The sequence below is a fragment of the Rhipicephalus microplus genome, chromosome X (genome assembly GCF_043290135.1).
Source record: "Rhipicephalus microplus isolate Deutch F79 chromosome X, USDA_Rmic, whole genome shotgun sequence".
In the NCBI taxonomy this organism is placed as follows: Eukaryota; Metazoa; Arthropoda; class Arachnida; order Ixodida; family Ixodidae; genus Rhipicephalus; species Rhipicephalus microplus.
The window spans coordinates 385,833,781-385,854,270 of record NC_134710.1 but is presented as its reverse complement, the minus strand read 5'-3'; the positions used below and the strand labels follow the sequence as shown (position 1 = coordinate 385,854,270).

Here is a 20,490-nt window from a genome sequence, read left to right as displayed (position 1 = left end):
TATTTACTATAGTCTGTGAAGTCCGAGTGAACTGCCCTAAGCTAGCAGACGATGTAGGCGGCATCGTGTGTTTGATGGGCAGTGACTAGCAATAGCCTGCTTAAAACAGACATTCAGTAATTTTGTTCATTTATCACCCTATTTCGTGTCCGCTGCGGCTCTCTCTACTTTGAGCTACCCAGGCAGCACGCCGCCGTTGGACCAATCTTGGACCAACATCGGCTAACATCGGCACCGACGTCGGGCCGACGTCGGAAGTGCAACTTCTTCCAATGTCGGGCCGACGTTCAAGCCAATGATGGGCCGACGTTTTGCCGATGTTTTAGCCAGTATGCAACCAACATTGGGCCGACGAAGGCCCATCGTATTGCCGACAAAGCTGCCAATGTTCGGCCAACATTGGGCCATATTTCAGCCAATCACATGCCATTTTTACGCCGATGTTTGCTGCACGACGAATATTGGCTACGGATGTACGACCGACATTGGACCAATCCAGGGCCACATTGCAGCCAATCAAATGCCGTTATTACACCGATGTTTCCTGCACGACGAATATTGGCTACTGATTGGCTTGCCATTATGTAACCATTATTAGTAGGGAATTTTGCTTACCGGAAGATTTAAACAATATGCCTCGATGACCCGCTCTTGTAGCTTCTCAGCCCTGTATACTTGGGGCAACAAAAAATTGAATGCCGAGAACTGAAAGCAGTTACTCGATCTATTTCATCTTTTATACCTCATTCCCTTTGCTAACACTAGAAGTGTAGTTTATTTTTTTACCAATTTATCCTTTTCAATAGCGAGTGCTTTTATTTGGTACTGGTATTTGGTACATCAGATCGAAAAAAGTCGTTAGGAAGTAAATGTTGAAAGCGTATGTCCCCCACTTGCAATCATCACATATGTCACCCACATGGTAATCGAGAATATTCATAGTTTAGAGCATTTTTTTGTAACTAAAACATGGTGATGGTGCTTCCGAATCAGCACAAGCTAGCCGAACAGTGCACCACCGACAGTCTGCAGACTATTTATTCTTTGTTTGTTTTTTATTTATTTGGTACAACAAAAAATGTATACATTGAAAAATATATATACACAACTAAAAAAGGCCCGCTCTACTGCAGGCCAGGTTGCGTTGGGGACACAGTGACAGTGGTGCTGTCAAGGCCCTGGCTGCTGTGGCTGGGCAGGAAGCCAGCTGCCGCGAGCAGCCGATAATCTGCACTCTGAGAATGGGGATCATCGGGCTGCTCCACAACAAATGCTTCTCTGAAGCGCCGCTTCCTGCCCCCACAGCGATCACCAGACCCTGGCAGCCACCTCTTAATAAAGTTGAGGGCCTCCGCCTGGTCGCACCCTGCTTTTTGGCAGATGACATCTGCATACAAGAACAGAAATACCACAGTACACATGAAGCAGTGCAGTACAGAGAATACACAAGGGTACACACACATAAAACAATGAACAAGTCTAACCTGTCACTAATCTACAGAGCCTCAGGTTCACAAAGGCCCTTTTCCCTTTTCTGCCATGAAGGCTGTACAGCACTTGCACATCATGTGCCAATACAGCCTTCATGGCATTCACACCAATTTCTCGGAGGCCACGTCCCCCAATCTGCAGGAGGTGCTTGCGCTGTAAAAAAATGCAAGAAGCATAGATGGGGTAAACGCAACAGCACATCGAAATGTTTTTATGATAAAAATCTGCAAGAAGAGGACACTGAAAACAACAACTTGAATTTTTGGGCATCACAACATTTCATTGTTTTTTTACGCTAACTTCAACTCACTTGACCTAAAATGGTTTCCACATCAGCCCTCTCACACTCAGTGTGAGAACCTTTCAGAGTCCTTCTCTGAATGCAGTTTCGCTGTTATGAAATCAAATACAACACTGTTATAACCCTTAATAAATATTGATTCTAGCTATGAAATAGTATAATTACTTTGTACAGTGCTCAAATTCCAATACACGTTTCTTCGAGGTTACAATGTCTTTGCCTGAATGTTGACCAGGAGTAGCTTCTACAGGTGAAAAACGATAAAATATGTGGAATTCAAAAAGAAGCTTGGACATGTTTTTAATCAATGCATTGTAAGCAGAGCACAACAAGATAAATGAACATGATCAAGGCGTACTAAGAGGCAACCTTAGAGCGACCAAATCTTGGTCATAGATGAAACTGATAGAAAAATAAAGGTCGCACTAGATGGTCGCACCATTTGCTGTTTATATTTTTCTGTGATAGCCAACAAAGAGGCATGTCGCTATAGAAATCTCATCACAATAAACAAAGGTGCATTTTTCTCCACACTGCGAAATTTGGTGCATGTTAGATTTTTAAAAAAGTAAGAAACCGGCTAACACAAGGCAGGGTGAACTTTAGCTCAAAGTAGAAAGAGCCGCAGCGGACACAAAATAGGGTGATAAATGAACAAAATTACTGAATGTCTGTTTTAAGCAGGCTATTGCTAGTCACTGCCCATCAAACACACGATGCCGCCTACATCGTCTGCTAGCTTAGGACAGTTCACTCGGACTTCACAGACTATAGTAAATACAGTCGAATCTCATTAATTCCAACACACTTAATTCGAACTGACGCTGTGGTCCTATGAAAGCTATACCGTGCTCCGAAAATGCTCTCAGCACCCCGCCCAATCCTGCGGTGGCACTTCAGACACCTCATCGCTGTGCTTGAAGAAGAAAATGAAGAAAAGGAAAGAAAAGACTGCGGTGGAATGTTTGCCAAATGCCAATCCGCGACATTCCTGTGCCCCGCTTCGGCTTTTTCCGTCCCTGCCACGTAGAGACCCTTCTCCTCTTAGTACTGCGCATGAAGAGAAAGAGGGGAAAGAAGCTGTCGCAGAGAGTTGGCTCTCTCATGCCGATCTGCAACGCGCCGGTGTCACGCTTCCTTGTTTTTCGTTCCTGCTATGTAGAGACTCTTCTCCTTTCAACACCGCGCATGAAGAGAGAAAAAAAAAAGCTGCCGCGGAGTGTTTCTCTCTCGAATGCCGATCTGCTTTTCTCCAGGTGGAGAGGCTCCTCCATTCTCATCATGTGCTGGCCACGCTCCGGCTGCAGCGCAGATGGTAACAGAGGAAACACAGTTGTCTTCGAAGAGTGTCAGCACTGGACACTGCCGCGCGCAACTTCTTTTGCCAGGAGAATACTGAAGCCGAAGTACAAATGCTTTGCAAACTGCACGCAAAACTTGTTGACTCGTTGCAAGGCCAACGTGTACAGACATGTATTGACTACTTTATTAATGACGGATGTCCTGTTATTTGTGAATAAAACTTCTCCATGCACATGCATCACTGCATGGTGAGCCCTCCGCTCGTTTACCGTATTTACTCTATTCTACCGCGCCCTCGATTGTAACGCGGCGCGCCCGGTTTCCACGACAAAAAAAAAAAAAAACCCTAAGACATCGGTTGCAACACGCACCCTTTTTTCTCGTTGGCCCGCTTGATCACACCACTCGCGAAAACGACTCTTTTTGAGAGCGTCTTCCATTTAAATATGAAGTACGGGGGAAGCTTATGCCTATCTGACGTGCAACAGAGCATTGCTGTCACTCTAGTTTTACCGTGGCCCGATGTCAGTACACAAACTTGCTTCGCCCCCTTTTCCTAGACGGTTGTGGTGCCAGGCATGTCGAAGTAAAGAGGCGTGTGATTGGCATTCCCGATTTGCCCAAGCAGGTAGCCGTTGTTGTGCCGCAAGTTTAGGAGGAACCTCTGAAGACTCTGAAGCTTTTCTTCGTACTCCTCCGGCAACTTCCGGCATATGCCTGTTCGCCTTCGGAGGGAAAAGCCTTTTCTCTTCATAAAGTTCGTTAGCCAGCACCTGCTCGCTTTAAAAGGGCTCTGCATAAGCCCTTTTTGTAAGGCTAACTGCATAGCCTGCACTTGGAGCAGTTCTGTCGTCACGGGCCGCTGTGCCGCTCACTGCTTAATCACATACTCGCCGAGCAGCTCTTCAATTTGTGGAAACCGACCCTGCTGTGGTCCACTGAAGCCTTTGCGTGAATCTTTGCTGTCGACAATATTCTGCTTTTGTTTCCGCCAGTCCCGCACACACGTTTCGGGAACTCCGAATGACCGCGATGCGGCCCAATTTCTGTCCGTTCCGGCACACGCGACGACTTTTCTTTTAGAAGCAGCATTGTGGTGCACTCGTCGAGTTTTTGGAGTCGGCCCTACCATGCCGTCGATGCTAATGTACAACAAGATGACGAACTCCTCAGCACACGTATGAAGTGCCGCGCATGGGAAACACATAGGCAGAAATGACCGACGTGCCATGCCGACGCACGTAGGGGGCGGCCATTTTGTAAGTGGCGATGGCAATAGAATGAGCATATTCATTTTTTTTTTCGTACACGATTCTAACGCACATGCGATTTATGAACTCTCTTAACCGGAAAAAAGGTGCGTGTTAGATTCAAGTAATTACGGTAACTTTCATTATTTTGAACTTCTTTTAATTTGAACAAATTTTCTGGCCTCTTTGAGTACGAATTATTCATATTCGACTGCAGTACAGTGGCTCATGAGATAACCTGACTAGTTTGTTTCCCGAAACACAGTATCTTAAAGCAGTACTAAATTACTGCATGTTACATAGGCATATTAAAAATCAAGAAATATACACCAAAGCCGCAGCCACAGCTTTACTCTGCACAGTTGCCTCTGCTGCCTCCACTTCTCCAATCGTACCAGCAGGCAGCCGGGGAAGGTCAGAGGGGCGCTGTGCTGGCTGGGCGTGCTGGGGCACGGACAAAAGCCGTATCTTGTGCTTCAGCTGTCGCACCTCCTGCAGAACCTCTCTTTGTTGCTGCCGGATGCCAAGTTGGATCCGCAGGATCCGTAGCAATAGAGCTGAAACATACAAGAGTGCATACCATATTTACTCGCACAATTTGCATCCTCACATAATTTGCTCACCAGTATAATTAGCCAGCCTGCTTTACTACAAGAAACTTTTTGCTCGCATACTTTGCCCTCCCCAACCAGCCCGAGCCACCTTGCCAGCACACACACAGACACATTTGACTTCATGATGCTCTGGTCAGGCACATCTCTTGTCGAGCAGGCGAGTGCAGTCTTACACAAAATGGACTGAGTGCAAGGTCCCTTCTTCCATGAACTTTTATGCTTTCCCTAGAATATCGAACTTGAAAACTGAAACCTGTTTATGTGTAGTCCGAAATGCCTAAAGGTTTGCCTCCTATCTTCCCACCTCTTCCACGGCAAGAATGTATTCCCGAGACACAGCACAGATGTTTGACGCGTGCAAGGACCTGTCACATCAACTAGATGAGGCAGGTTTTCGCACTCATTTTTTTTTTCGATTTCGCCATCTGGCCATTGCGTTTTTACCGTTCCTTGTGATAGGCTACAATAATTATATACGAGGCAGATTGCTGTTATAAAGCTTACCGAAGAAAACTGAAACCGTGCTACCGCTAAGCACATCAGCGTGGAGTTCTTCGACATGCAATATTCAGTATGGGAGCCAGCAGAAGAGTGCGTTGAATAAGACTTAGCATAGAGGCTTGGGTGTGTTGGTTAGATAACGGAGGGAACACAACGCAATAGAAGACAGGCACAAGGAATGGACACACACACACATGAAGGGCGACACACACAGCACTGTGTTGGCATCGCGCTTCCTTGTCTGCATCTTACTTTACGTTGGGTTCCCGACAATTATTGGAGAGTACTTATGTTCTCTGGTATAACCCTGTCGTGGGAACTGGTTTTTGTGAGCACTGTTCGGAAGAACTTCAAGAAAATGGGGGCATTTGAACAGGCTTAGCAAACAAATGACAATCCGCTTTGAGACAGCTGTGACAGCGCCTGCAACATATATTCCCAGTTGAGCTTTCAGGCCAGCGATTCCTACTAGCTTCGCACATGACCGGATTGACAAAAAAAGTACACATAATACGCGAGTATATACCGCATTTGACTCTGTAGCTTTGATGAACCAGGCAGATACAAAAATTTATCCAAAACTCCATTGATTCTGTTGCAAAATTATTCAACAAACAAATTGCAATGTTATCCATGTTACTATACGATTGTCGCACTTTACCATTGCAGCTTTCCAGGAGGCACACATAGTGCAGCGTTAGTTCACCACTCGCAGTTAATTGCATGCAGTAGGTTGCTCACAGCAACTGACTGCATGCAATGGTGAACATCTTGCATGCTTGCACCGCTGTTTCAGCATGCTGGCTGCTTCCCATACGGCTATCAATTGATGTTCACAAAATTGGGAAGATGAAGAAAGACTACACAGTGCCCTCTGGCCACCCTATATTCCAAACCTCCAGCCAACAAACAAACAAAAGAAACAGAAGTATGCAAATGAATATTATTCCTAATGCAGCTGGAATGGAGTCTAGTTTTCACCAATTCTGTGTGTTAAGTCAATATGGAGTGAGTTAACTCCATAAAGTAGCTTTATTCATAACAGTGTTCACTCTATTGTAACACAAGGAGTGACTTCATAGCATCTAGAAGGAAAAATAGAATCCTCAGTATTTGATAGAAATGTGAGGCTCTACCTTAAAACAACAATAATCTGGAAAAAGAACTCATTACATTCGAAAAAAAAAGGTAGCACAGTTGATCCCCTTTACAAGAGACACTGATGTAACAGACAAACGGGGATAAGAGGCACCAGTGTGCAGGCTGACATTTGGCCCATCATGCATCAGGCACTCCGTAGATGCAGCTGTGCAGCCGGGAGCCCTGCAGTCAAGCATGCTGTCAAGACTGTTGACCACTGTACAATGACACATTGCCACAAAATTTCAAAACTTCATTTCACAGACTTCTGCAAAAGCTTCTTACACTCTTGCATAATTTTTGCACAAGCTTCTCTCATTCTTGCGTGATTTTCGTCAGAACATATAACTGTTGGAAGTTGTATGTCCCCAAAAACTTGCACAATACAAATAGCATACATTAAAGTCTATCACTTATTACGTGCATAGTGTAACAATGAAAGGAAACTCACGCATGGTTTGCTCCGAGCCTTCCCCGTGCGGTGCCTCCTTGAGCCTTGGAGAGCACTGTACAGCTAGAGCAAAGTAGCATCAATCCAGTGTTAATGGCAGGTTAACAAGACAACAAAACTAACCCCCATATTCATAAACGGCCCCGACTCGACTTTCACCCTTCACTTGACAGAGTTGAGCACTGTGCCGCTGCTCGTTTGAAAGCGACGCTGCGCTACTCGAGAATCACAGCAGATTATTGCTGACATGCAGCAATTTTCTCTGCTTAGAGACGGCGCTCCCATCAGCTATCTCAAGTGAAAGTGAAGCGTTGAGTGGAGGGACGTTCTAGAATACGGGGGTAAGATTGGTTGCAAGAACACTACAATAGACACACTTAATTTTTACACTTCATCTATATTGTACAGCTACACACATTCTGCATCCTTATAATGCAACATATACAAACAGGCTTATAAAGTAAACACTGTAGGCTGCTCAAATAACACCTACACAAAAAAATTACCCAAAAGTGGCCATGCGCAAATACTTTTATTTGAAACTCACAAAACTTTTGCGGTGATGGAGAATAAATAAGACAGGTTACGCTTGGAGGCACATGAGACCTTCGCAGCTTTCATAAAGTACAAAAAACAATATGGTATGTGTGTGTGTATGTACGCATGAAGCTTCAGCCTTTACATACGGTTTCTTGAAAGAATCGACTATAAATTTTATGGCACCTGTGTCCTTCAGCGCAATTGAAAGCCTGCTGATCAGTGTGTGATATTGTGGAATAGTTACATGGAAAATGGCAAGAAACACCTAAAATCAAATTTTTCTAGCTAGGAAATATGCAGCTGTGTATACACAACACATGCTGCAAACAGTGGGAGGTGACCACAAGAGTGATTTGAGTGTAAGCGGCAGTATTCCGCATTCAAGCACCCCGCCATTTTCAACTGTTGCCCAAAAGCAGCACCACTTCAGCGTGCTACTTTTTTTTTTACATCATAAACAGCACGGAATACAGCGAAATGAAAACAACATATGCAATTAAATTTTGAGCACTATTTATGGTACGCATGATTGATTGATTGATTGATATGTGGGGTTTAACGTCCCAAAACCACTATATGATTATGATAGACGCCGTAGTGGAGGGCTCCAAAAATTTAGACCACCTGGGGTTCTTTAACGTGCACCTAAATCTGAGCACACGGGCCTACAACATTCCCGCCTCCATCGAAAATGCAGCCACCGCAGCCGGGATTCGAACACGCGCCCTGCGGGTCAGCAGCCGAGTACCTTTGCCACTAGACCACCGCGGCGGGGATGGTGCGCATGAAAAAAAAAAAGGCCTTTGTACAACAACGAATTCATAATTTGCCTTCACGGACCTTCTGTTATGCTGCACCACATACAGATTTTTTGTGGCTTTCAAAAGAGATTTGAAAAAAAAATAATAACCGTGTTTACTCTCGTCACGAGCGCACTCACTAAGTCACCCTCATTTCAGTCGCCAAAATTTTGAATTTTTTTTTTCCACATATTAAACACACACCTTACGTTCATCCGCTGAAGTCCCACGGGCTACCCCCCCCCCCCTTGCCGCCTTCGCTCGCTGCCACGTGCCATTTTATTTTTGTTTCTATTTGTTCACAGAACGTCCCCTGTCTTTTTTAATTATCTCTTGTAACATATGTGGCATTACCTTGTTCCCAAGGTGCCACAGGTGCTCTGCTATGTAGATGCACCATTAAACTAGTATTTTTGATCAACTGTGCATTTCTGATGTTTACCTTGCAAGTATGTAAAACTGGCATGCTTCTTGATCTACGATACACATGTGGCTTGTCTCACTTTGAAGGAAAAGTTAGCATACAATGGTGTAAATGCTTAGAATTTAAAATGTTGAGGCAGCAGCACACCGGAGATGATCATATGGTAAAGAAACAAGTGCTGCCTTATTACTGGCAAGTTATCACTTATATGTACAAATAAATTTTGCGAGCTAAAAAAAGTACAAAAGCACAGCGAGTCTATGATCTGGTTCAACCTGTGGATTCGCTTCATTTATCACGCCATATGATGAAGCTTCCTTTGGTAAAACTGCTCAGATAAGAAAAAAAGTTTGCTGTCCAATACAGCAACTATACAAAGTGTGCACGTGCATCTCGCAGCGCCTTTTCGTCACTTCCGAAATGCGCCACCAACATGCCCAGGCACCAACCGAATCTATCACCTACAACTGCCATGTTGTCTCCTCGTGCTTGCACCCGTTTAGTTTTGCCTCACGATGCAAGTTTGAGAAATTATGAGCTGCTAGTGAGGCAAGTTGATTTAGTAGTCCACGCAGAGGGAGCAGAGCTTAGGGTGTTTCTTCGCTGAAAGTTATAACCTGAATTTGAGAGCGCACATTCCGATTTTCCTAAAAGTACCAGCGTATTTGGCTGGTGCAGATTAACAAAAGCTACTTGAAGAAACTTTGCAAGATTTGCATCTTCAGGTGCAACTTCATTACGGGTAAGTGCCATAGCCAAGTATTTACCTGCAAACAGATATAGCTTACCAAGATACTGTACATACAAACTTGTCCGCAGTTAAAATCATGATGGCGAGGAAGGCGGTTAAAATCGTGATGGCGATCGCGGAGATTTGGTATTGCATTGAAACAAACTATAAAGAATGGGAAACAATATAGGTTCACTTTGAAGTATAGCCAATCGGTTCAAGTTGGGTGTCAGGATTTTTTTTAATTAGTCAATTAATTCTATACACGGTCTCTATCATGTTCAGTGACTCCACTGTACATTAGCGTACAACAAAAGCAAAATACAATGTGAAAAGTGTGTTAAAGCATACGCGAAAAATAAAGTGATGACTGGCATTACCGCGGCACACACCACGCAAAGTCGCTATCTGCCTTGTATAATATTTTCCTCGACTATTTCCACAAATTGCAATCAAAGAGGCGCAAGCTCAACATCAGCACTGTTTAAAACACTTGGGGGGGGGGGGGCATCGCTACTTTGGTGGCGTAGGCCGTGACAATATATTCATAATATTATATCTTGTAAACTTGCCTAGCTCTGCACGACTAGTTTTCGATGGGAGCAGCTGCGCTTCGCACATCCACTCTTAAAATTGCGGCTCAAGAGATTTTGAGCTTTCACTTGTTTTTGGGCCAGACAATTTGTAGTGAAAGCAAGATAATAGGCCCTCATAGGTTGTGGCGGGCAGCCAGTGTACGCCGTGGCTGGTATATGTGTCGCACATCTTGATTATCTGGTCTTGTATCGAGTGAACGAGCGAGGCCTTCCTAATCCAATGAGCTCGTTAAAGTAAGACAACAAAAAACCACAATGCTTCCACATCGTTCACAGCAACAGATGACGAGCCCCCAACAAACCGCACTGCAGCACGTAAACTGCCGTAGGTACCCAGGGAGTTACCCGGGCATGGCGGGAGAGGGCGACAAGGGCAGAAGTGACATCACAGGAACACTATGTATAAAGGGGACATTTAAAGACTTTTTTCCCATTTTTAAACTTCGTGCACTGTTCTGTCACAAATTATAGCTCAGAATAGTTGTATTTTGAAAAGGGCACTAATTCATAAGCCCAATGGTTCAAGGATGGGTGCATTTAGGGGGCCCATTCTACGTTTTACTTATGCCCTTCAAGAACTTGCTTACAGGGCCAAAGTCCTGTTTCAGAAAGAACACGCTAGTGCGTGGCCAGCAGTCCGCCAAGCATTAGTGCTGGTCAGATTTGGAAATGCAGCGCATGAGCATCCTCATCTGCTACTTCTCTGCTCATGCTCTCGGGGCTTGCTTGCGAGGCACGGTCCTTCGCACTTTTCATTTTCACACTGTAAATCAACTGATACCAACTCTGCCTTCCATTATTTAATAAACCAATATTTCATGGTCACGAGGACGAGCTTAAAATGTTTGCTACATCAGACCTGAACAGCATTTTGAGTCATCGAAACTTGCTAGTTGCAGCGAGCATTATGCGAAAAATATGATGTGCTTTACGGTGACAACTTGCAAAACACTGCAGCAACGATTAAAATCATGCATTTTTTGTGCTCACAGGAAATCCCTGAAGCAGGAGGCACTGGGCTAGATAAATTGCGCAGCTAAAATACGGATGCGCTTTCCAATGCTGTCATGCGTACAGGCGGAGAAATGGCAGACAAAACTGGGCGCACCCCGATTCTATGCGCATGTGTCCCATTCACAAGCCTCGCTGCCAGTTAGCACCACATGGCTCACTGTCCATGAGCTCGCTTGTTTCCTGTAACAGTGGACCATACGGTACACCTATTTAAAAACGAGGATAGAATGTATATAATGCAGCATCTGATGAAGCCATGGCGATGTGTTGCTGATGAAATCTGGAACTCTAGTTAGTACCCTTATTGTTAACCAGCCGACCGACTAGCAAAAAGATTTGCGACTGAAATGATGGCATCTACACCTGCCCTTAAAGGGACACTGAACAAAGTTTTTGCCGCCGAGATTTTCAGCCAAAGCAAAAGATTGGGCCATGAAATTCATAGACAATAATAATTTCAAGCAGAAACTACGAAAACATACTGAATTTAATGAGCCTTTTACAAAATGCCGCGTCTAGCTCTTAGACACGGCGTTTTCTAAAAGGTCGCGACATTTATTTTTCAAGTTTTTTTTTGTTATTCAAGACAAATCTACGGTGCATTGTTCACAGAAAACAAAATTGCCTCGGTAAGATTTCTTTTCGAGCAGCTTACTAATTTTAAGGCAGGCGCGTTAATTCGTGAACTGAAGGATGCGGGTGATCGATCTTGCCTGCTAGTGGCTAGGCGACAAAGGCTTTTTTACCTCATGTCCTGGTGTAGCTAAGTCACGCAAATGGAGCAGAAAATGTGCTTTATCATTTATTTCACCTAAATATCACACGTATGTGACTTATTGCCGGTGACAGGTGATCAGGATGAAGTCGACAAGTTGCAAATCTGAACAAGAACTCACTCGAATGAAAAACCAACCTATACTCACGTGCACGGTGAAGTCGAACACGTCGTCCGTCAATGTTGTCGCTGATGCCCGAAGGAAAAGAGAAGAGGACAAGCGACGGGGTCGTCTCTTTCTATAAAGTCGGCAGAACTGCCAGAACGGCCAACACAAAAGTCATCGGGTTGACATTCCTCCATCCGGGCATCAGTCGCTCCACCCGGGCATGCAGCTGCTACTGGTTCTAAACTTCTACTACTATCCTCTTCCCCGTGCCTCTTCCCGACATTGCAGTGTTGCTGCCATACTCGCGAACCTTTTTGAATTAAAGCACGCAATCATGTATTATCGTGCGCCATACTAAACTTAAAAACAGTGCGCCGGTACATGAGATCACGAAGCGTGGTCCACGCCATCACAAGAGCAATTAGAGAAATGAAACAAAGAAAACAGAAGTGTATAAAATATTTTGTCTCAATACGATCCGCAATCCAGTTTGCTGCAGCGGCTTTTGGCTCTGTATGAACGGCCAAGCCAGTGCCAAGCCAAGCTTGCGTCCCTGATCAGCTGTTTGTTTCCATCGAAAATTCAACAGTGAACTGGCAATTTGTTTAGATGATATAGCTAAAGGGCTTGAAATTGAATATTTCTCTACGTACTACTGCTGTACTTTTCCTCTCTGTTTCCTGATCACAGTGATGAGATTGAGGAGGTTACAATTTAGAAAACAGCAAGTGCAGCTCAAGCATTGCTAGTATCGCTGTTTCGGTAATAAAATGTTACAAAGATTTTGCCCCGCGACCTGCTTGCCGTGTTCAAGCACCCAGTAGAAATTTACGGTGCCGCGTTTGAAAGAGTTGAATAAAATTGCAATATTACGAAAGAAAGGCTCTGAAGCAACATCGCATTTTATCAGGCCTACACCTCCCACACCTAGACGAGTAGAACTCGTCGATATTATCTTGCAAAGCTGTGTATAATATTTAAAACACATTCTTTAGCCCGCGATGAATTTTTCTCTCGTGTGGCTTCTCCATTTGGTACTGTCATGTTAACTTACAAAGGCAACTTTCCATATTTAGTCTCTTTAGATGTTGCAAAAGCTTGACACGTGGTGTGTATGCCATACTGGTAATTCTCCTCGTAACCTGAGTCCGCCTCTTTAAACAGCGTCGCATTTTATTGTTCGCAATTGTGTTTGTTTTATACTGTAAGCGAGCCGTGTGATTTCATCAATATTCACGAGTGTTCCCGGACTATACAAACACGTGCGTCTTATTTGGTGCGGTGCACGTTTGTATGTAGCAAAAAATCTCATTTCGTCAGCGTGTGTCTGCATACACTTGCATGCCCTGCAGTACGTGTACATAATTAATGCAGTAAGGACTGCAATGCATAGCCTTGCATGGGACATATATTCCATGCACCCTCAGAGAAATGTTGTTTGTTATGAGCCTACTGTTTATCATTACATTTTTTTTTCGTTAAAGTTTCATCTCCATATAAAGCAGCTGTATACGGGCACGAGCTTCAGCAGCTTCCTCGTTGTTCCATTTTAAATAAAAACACCAAGCCTACCCGAATCAATGATCTGTTTGCTATCATTACTGTTATGTGTTCTACGATGTACACAAGGGCAGTAGTATACAAAAATAGGGAGGGAATTGAATGCCCTGCCTGCATGGCTGCGCCGTTTCACAAGATGAGGCGCTGCGCTGTGAAGCTTCCTACCGGCCTGCAGAAATTCAAGGGAGCGTACAATAGCGTGGTTCAAGAGGACTTGTGGGGAATACTAGACACACTGGGTGTAAAAGATGGAGTCACTAATCGTTTAAAGGAAATCTATAAAACTAACAAGGTAGTTAAAAAGTGGGAAAAACAGGTATCCAAGCCCCCAGTGGTGAAACGTGGACTTAGGCAGGCGTGCCCACTGTCACCCTTCTTATTCATGATGTACCTACAAGGATTAGAGGCCAAATTAGAGGCAAGGGGACTTGGCTTCAACCTCTCTTTAGTCAAACAAGGAAAACTCATTGATCAGGCACTACCAGCATTAATCTACGCAGATGATATAGTGCTAATGGCCGACAACAAGGAAGATTTGCAGAGGTTGATGGACATCTGCGGTAATGAGGGAGATAGGTTAGATTTTAGATTCAGTTAGGAAAAATCAGTAGTCATGATTTTTAATGATAACAAAGGTAGTGAGCTTAGAATACAGGAAGTCACGCTAGAGATAACAGATAAATACAAATAACTGGGCGTATGGATAAGCAATGGGACCGAGTACCTGAGGGGAACACGAAATAAGCGTGACGACTAAAGATAACAGGAATGCAGCAGTGATGAAAAATAGGGCACTGTGGAATTACAATAGGTATAATGTTGTGAGAGGAATATGGAAAGGGGTCATGGTTCCTGGGCTGACGTTCGGCAACGCGGTCTTGTGCATGAGGTCAGAAGTTCAAGCAAGATTAGAAATTAGGCAACGTGAAATATGTAGGCTTGCTTTAGGAGCTCACGAGAATACACCAAACCAGGGAGTACAAGGTGATATGGGATGGACGTCATTTGATGGCAGGGAAGCTAGCAGCAAGATAAAATTTGAGAAGCGATTGAGAGAAATGGGGGAGGAGCGTTGGGCTATGAAGGTTTTCAGCTACTTGTACATGAAGAATGTCAATACAAAATGGAGGAAGCGAACCAGGAAATTGACTGGTAAATACTTAGAAAACAGCAGGTGGCCAAACCAGAAAGAACTATCGGTTAAAAAGGAACTGCAGGAAACGGAGACTGACATGTGGAGAATCGGCATGATTAAGAAGTCCGCACTAGAGATCTATCGAACTTTTAAGCAGGAAATTGCTAAAGAAAGAATCTATGATAATACTCAGGGTAGTTCTCTACTGTTTGAGGCCAGGACGGGAGTATTGCGAACAAAGACATATCGGGCCAAATATGAAGAGGTAGACACAATATGCAGTGCGTGCGAAGAGAAAGAAAAAACTGCCGAACACTTGACAGTGCTCTGTAAAGGGCTTCTCCTTATAGTTCAAGATGATGGCGCAGAGTTTTTCAAAGCACTGGTGTTTAGGGACAGGGAGGGCAAAATAGACTTTAAGCGGGTAGACCTAACTAGAAGGAGGTTATCTGATTGGTGGCTAAAGTCAAGGCACGATTGAAAATTAAACCCTTCACTTCAAAGTACCCGTCCAACTTTACTATTTAAAGGGGAAAAAAAATCTAGTGGTTAGTTCACTAAGCATTACGGCTAGGTGACGTTAGCCGCTGCCCGATCTAAAGGGTACGGCCACATCCATCCATCTATCCAGCCAAGAATATGCTCTCTGGCTTGTTGCTCCAGGCCTAGTCAGGTAGATTTTCTGGCCTCACCGTTGAATTGTTTGCTCAAGTTGTGGCTTGCAAACATTGCGGTTTTGGGCTTCGTATCATCTTGTTCCGTCATCATGTCCTCCAAGTGGAGGACATGTCGCAGTGTGAGGAGGGAGTACGACAAGGCGCTGATAGAATGAGCTATCAGTCTTACCAGGCAGGCGGTTGAGAGCGCACCGAGGCAGGTGACGCACACCAGCACTATCCGCTTCCTGTATAATAAAGGCTAGGGAATTATAGAAACACAGAGCAGAAATCAACTCTTGTGCCTCTCTCATGCACTCACAAGGCGGAACCTGCTTCGAACACTGAGGACCGAGCTAAGCAACACCATGCGTGACGATAAATCATGGTCTCCTATTGCAATAATGATTAAGGCACGCATGCAACTTAAACCATTGTCACGCAAGATGAATTCACAACACCATCGAAGTGAACCCAAGGCACGTGCTGATTATTATGTACGGTACTAGCGCTAAATTCATGCAGACGTTTAGTTGGCGCTGCAGTAGGCCTAGTTGAAGGAATGGCCACAGCTACTGCTGTGATGGAGAACGGGTTCATTAACATCTTCATGTAGATTAAAACGGCTTACCCCGAAATGGCTGGGAGTGTCACGCTATCCCTAGCAGTGGCACATGCAGTTGCATATTTAACGATTACAGAAATGGCGTACCGATTTCCAAAGCACCTATCAATACTTCCGTCAAGGCGTAGCACCAAACACTTTATCGCACATTTCGGGAAACATTCCTTTTTCTCCCAATCTGGTGGTTAGGCATGACTACGCCCAAGAATAAGCATGTTATTATGTATGTCGGAGGTATTTTCCTCTGATCCCTGAAAAATTATTTCCCTAAACCCATGAAAAAAAAAGAAAATGGAATTCGCACCTGTCATCACATAGCCCCTCATCACAGGAATGGGAGCAGTTTGGCCTGGCGCTCAATACTCCCTTACGCTTAATCAGTGCTCGGTCTGGCACCAGCTCCAGACAAAACCATTTATAATCTCCTGTCTGGCACATCTGTTTTACTCTGCTCTCTCTCAACCAGAGTGCACCATGTACCTGTGGTTCACCCCTGGTGGATCTTTTTCACTGTTTGTGAATTGTACACAGCCCTTACTGGTAGATTCTATTCTCAATTCTTCACTATTCTCACGGGAGGCCACTCTTTGGGCAGCTTACATCACGACATGTGCGTGTCATGATGTCAGTGCCGTCTTTTTCAGAGTCGGTGCCGTCTTTTCTTTCTCTTTTGCTCCTTCCCTGTCCTGTGTTTCTGGTGTTGCACTGCAAACAAGTGAAGATGTTAAAGAACACCAGATGTTCAAAATTTGCTTCTCATCAATATATCGTGGTTTTGGGAATTAAAACCCCAGATATATTGAAAGAAGATGCATGAAAAGGGAAGGATGATATTGGAAACTGGCAAAAATTGGATGACAGACTTCTTAAGCTATGCTGCCATTGAGATTTTCAGTTGTTCACGCAATTCTCACACGTGGCTTTGATGCAGCTATGCACATATCACACAAGCATGCTGACTGTACAGTTAGTATAACTGCAACCTTCATGTACCCAGCCTTCATGTACCCTCTATGACATTTCAGAACATCTGAGTCAGTGTTAGCATCAAGTTATGTTCTTCATGCTGGGGAACCAGTGTGATGAGTTACCATTTCTACAGAATGAAGCCCTGTCTACCTGGAACAAGCTGCAAGATATATAACTAAAGGGCCCTTTTCAGGGCCAGTCAATCTCTGTCCGGCTTGGATGCACCAACTGATTCTCTTTATCATCAACCCTCAATAAAACTAGCAAATGTTTGTACATGTGCAAGCAGTGTCATTCAATATCTTAGGAAATGCTTGTGAAGCAATTTCAAGGAGAATCGTTTTTCTGATCTCATAGTGAGGCATTAGGAACACCTTAGTCACACCAAATGCCATTATTCAATGAGAGGAACAAGAGAAATATTTCACTGTGAACTGTGAAGTAAACAAAAAAACAGATGTTTTCAGATACTACGAGATTATTTCATAAAAAAGCTCAGAAGTTGCTATGTGTGGCCACATTTAATCTGTGCAAGCATCGTGTGGTTATAAAATTCTGTACCAAACATAGGTTCAGCTTTCTGGAATAGACCGCGCTGCACAAGCTAGCTCAGTGCATGCACTTCTGTACCCTGCCAGAGAATATTTTTACCACCAGTATGTTGTAACGTGAAGTGAAATGGTGATTGCATTCTTGGGCGCGTCCTGCAGGACCCCAATAAAGTTGTTTCACTTGATCGGTTGGTGTGCTGTAAGCAGAACATTTCTAAGAAAAATCGTATAGTTTGGAGAAGGACTTAAGCAAGGAAAGGTGTAGATAAAACACTGGATTCACTGGCATTATCCTCACCAAATATAACATTGTTTTTCTGGTGAAGCTTTGTGTCTGAACAGCGAGCAGGATAAGCTGGTAAAAACATGCAAAATGGGAAGTCTAGCACAGCAATCTGTGCAGTACTGCTCATTTCATGGAGCAATAATTTCACAGGCTTTGCTCATTGTTAGCGTTAAGCCTATATTATGTCCACTGCAGGGTGGAAGCCCAATCAATGTTCCCTGTCCTGTATGAGCCAATTTCATATTATGGCTGATAATTTCTCGATCTCATTGGAACTAATCACCTGCCACCCTCTGCTACATTTCATGTGTCCTAATATAAATTATTTACATTACTGACCTGTCATCCATCTTTTTTTCTCATTTCCAACTAATGCATTCATTTTTGAGAAACTCTGCTTTCTTACCATGTCTTAATATTATGCTAGCCTTTTTTCATTTTTCTGAAACATTATCTTTGCTCAGAAGCTAGAAGTTATCAGAAAGAACATAACGACATTCTACCTCCTGAGCATATGGTATCATCAATACAAAAATGTAATAAAAGTGAGAAAACATCCTATCTATATAAGAGGCCCTAAAATACTGCAGGAGGCAACAAATAAACTGGTATTTGTATAAAGGCAGTGACAAAAACTTTGACTACTGTCACTTATTCTGATTCTTGGGGCATCTTTTTTAGTACATCATAACACATAATTACACATTTACACAATTTACACAGAGGAATTGCCACCACGTGCATTGAGGCCACCCTTAAGAAGTCATGTGAGCACAAGGATGAGGTAAGCCTTAAAAACCAGATTAAAAGACTAAAGGATGCTGGATATCAAAACAGCACCATCACACCCGTGTGCTAAACCCTCCTGTAGAAAGTCAAGTTAAACAAAACAGGACCAAAATAAAAACAGAATGACCAAAGATCTTTGCATGCTATACCGTACGTACATAAGGTGTTTCACAATATAAAGAAAATAGCGAGCCAATATGATTTTATCTTGTTACTTGCCATCCCTTGCAAGTTTTCAAAAGTGTGTGTACTAAAAAGCAATAGAAATAGCCATTATTTCACCATTCGTCACGAGAATAGGTATACTGAATGCCAATATAATGTTATGTATGAGGTACTATTGACACGTGGAAACGTAAACATAAGACAAACTAGGCAATGCCCCAATGTTTGAGCAAGATAGCATGCTTAAAATGTTAAGAATGGCTATGGTAGTCGCACGGCCATACACTGTAAAGAATGTAAGTGCAGTTCTATGTTTCATAAAACGCTGTTTTTGAAAAAAGCAAGAACAAGAAATGAAAGAGAGACTGTGAAAGCATTTTCTTGTCAGGAAGGCCATAGATCAGTGCATCAGTATACCTTCACTCATCCATTCGGAGAGAGAGTATTCTTTTCTCAGTTAAGATTATATTATCATGGTCTCACATGTGTCGTTGTGCATGAGCACTGTTCTTGTACTCTGTAAAAAAGTGGGCGTAGTACCTTCAATAAAATTTAGTTGGCAGTCAGCGCTCTTTCCTGTTCTTTTTGTCTCTTCCTGAACTTCTCTCACTGTTACTAGAACACAACCACGATGAACCAACTTGCCCAGATTAAGCTATTGTTGACGAAAAGTCAGAGCATGAAAATACTTCAGGGGCTCAGAACCTCCTCACTACCCGTCTAGTTACGGCCCTGGTCTATGTGTTCCGAGAGTGAAGCACTAGTGGAGCTATCTAACTACCTAACGGTGAGGAGAGTTTGTGTATACTCGAGCTTGTTTCATGACATGGTGAGAGGTGGCAGGTTGTTGAAATAATATGCTGTGTGGGAGGTCAAGATTTTGATTGAGAACGCTGAGTATGAGCCTGTGACATTAGGCGTTCAAGACTTTTTGCGATATTCACTCTAGCATAGGACCTTGGTTGGTGGTTGACGTGTGCATTTGATCACATTGTAGTCTTCCATCATAATTTTTTTGCCACTTGGCGTCGACGATCTTGAGTTGTACCAAAGTAATTAAGCATCCAGGTACAAGTATCTTCTGTCAGTGTTTCAATGAAGAGCTGAATATGAGTAATAGCTTCCATCGATACTTCTGGCATTGGTGTACGCACATTTCTTTTGAAGTTCTCTTGTAAAAAAGGCATTGAAGGTATGTTTTTGTGACTTTTTAGTGTTGGCCAGAACTGCTGGTGTGTCCGAACGGCTCTTCGATTGGTTGTGGTGTTGTCTTGTTTAGGGCCACAGAGCTTTCAGTCTTTTTTTATATTTGCCTTCACAGGATTGCTCTTTGCATGTTTCTTCAGTACTTTGTATTATTCCTAAAGCATTGACTTCCAGATTTTGATTGTGGTGCTTTAATCTAGTATTCAACTTCACGCTAGCTTCATTTGCACGCAAAGCAAGAACTCAGGAGTATGGTAACTTTTGCTATGGGTTTTCCCTTCTTCAGTCTACTGTATTTTTGCCTGTGTTGTCTAAGCGCTGACAGCCTCGTGCGACCGCTTTTTTTTTGTGCACTTATTGTGTGCCAATGACTTATTTGCCTCCTCAGCTAAAGACTTTTTGTATTATAAGAGAAAGCTCTGTCTGTATTGCTTTTGTCATTTGCTGATGGTGTATCTTCAGTATCTTTTCTCAGTGTACACTATACTTGAATGGAAGAGCAGCATGACT

General features: G+C 43.5%; 1 protein-coding gene across 1 annotated transcript; it reads right to left on the bottom strand.

Moving 5' to 3' along the window:
* Positions 1 to 1,081: 1,081 nt before the first annotated feature.
* Positions 1,082 to 2,735, bottom strand: LOC142777334 (uncharacterized). The gene is made up of 2 exons (XM_075881634.1): positions 1,485 to 2,735; positions 1,082 to 1,387 (listed from the first exon to the last, which is right to left on the bottom strand). Exons 1-2 carry the CDS (start codon positions 1,759 to 1,761, stop codon positions 1,125 to 1,127), a joined length of 540 nt encoding a protein of 179 aa, XP_075737749.1. The 5' UTR covers positions 1,762 to 2,735; the 3' UTR covers positions 1,082 to 1,124.
* Between the last annotated feature and the right edge of the window lie 17,755 nt (positions 2,736 to 20,490).

What these genes read in the sequence shown, in the direction of transcription:
- LOC142777334 (XM_075881634.1), bottom strand. Translation starts at nt 1,761, where the DNA reads ATGCCCAAAAATTCAAGTTGTTGTTTTCAGTGTCCTCTTCTTGCAGAT. An exon ending in GCTCTGTAGATTAGTGACAG is followed by an intron (nt 1,388 to 1,484) that starts GTTAGACTTGTT and finishes TCTTGTATGCAG; the next exon opens with ATGTCATCTGCCAAAAAGCA.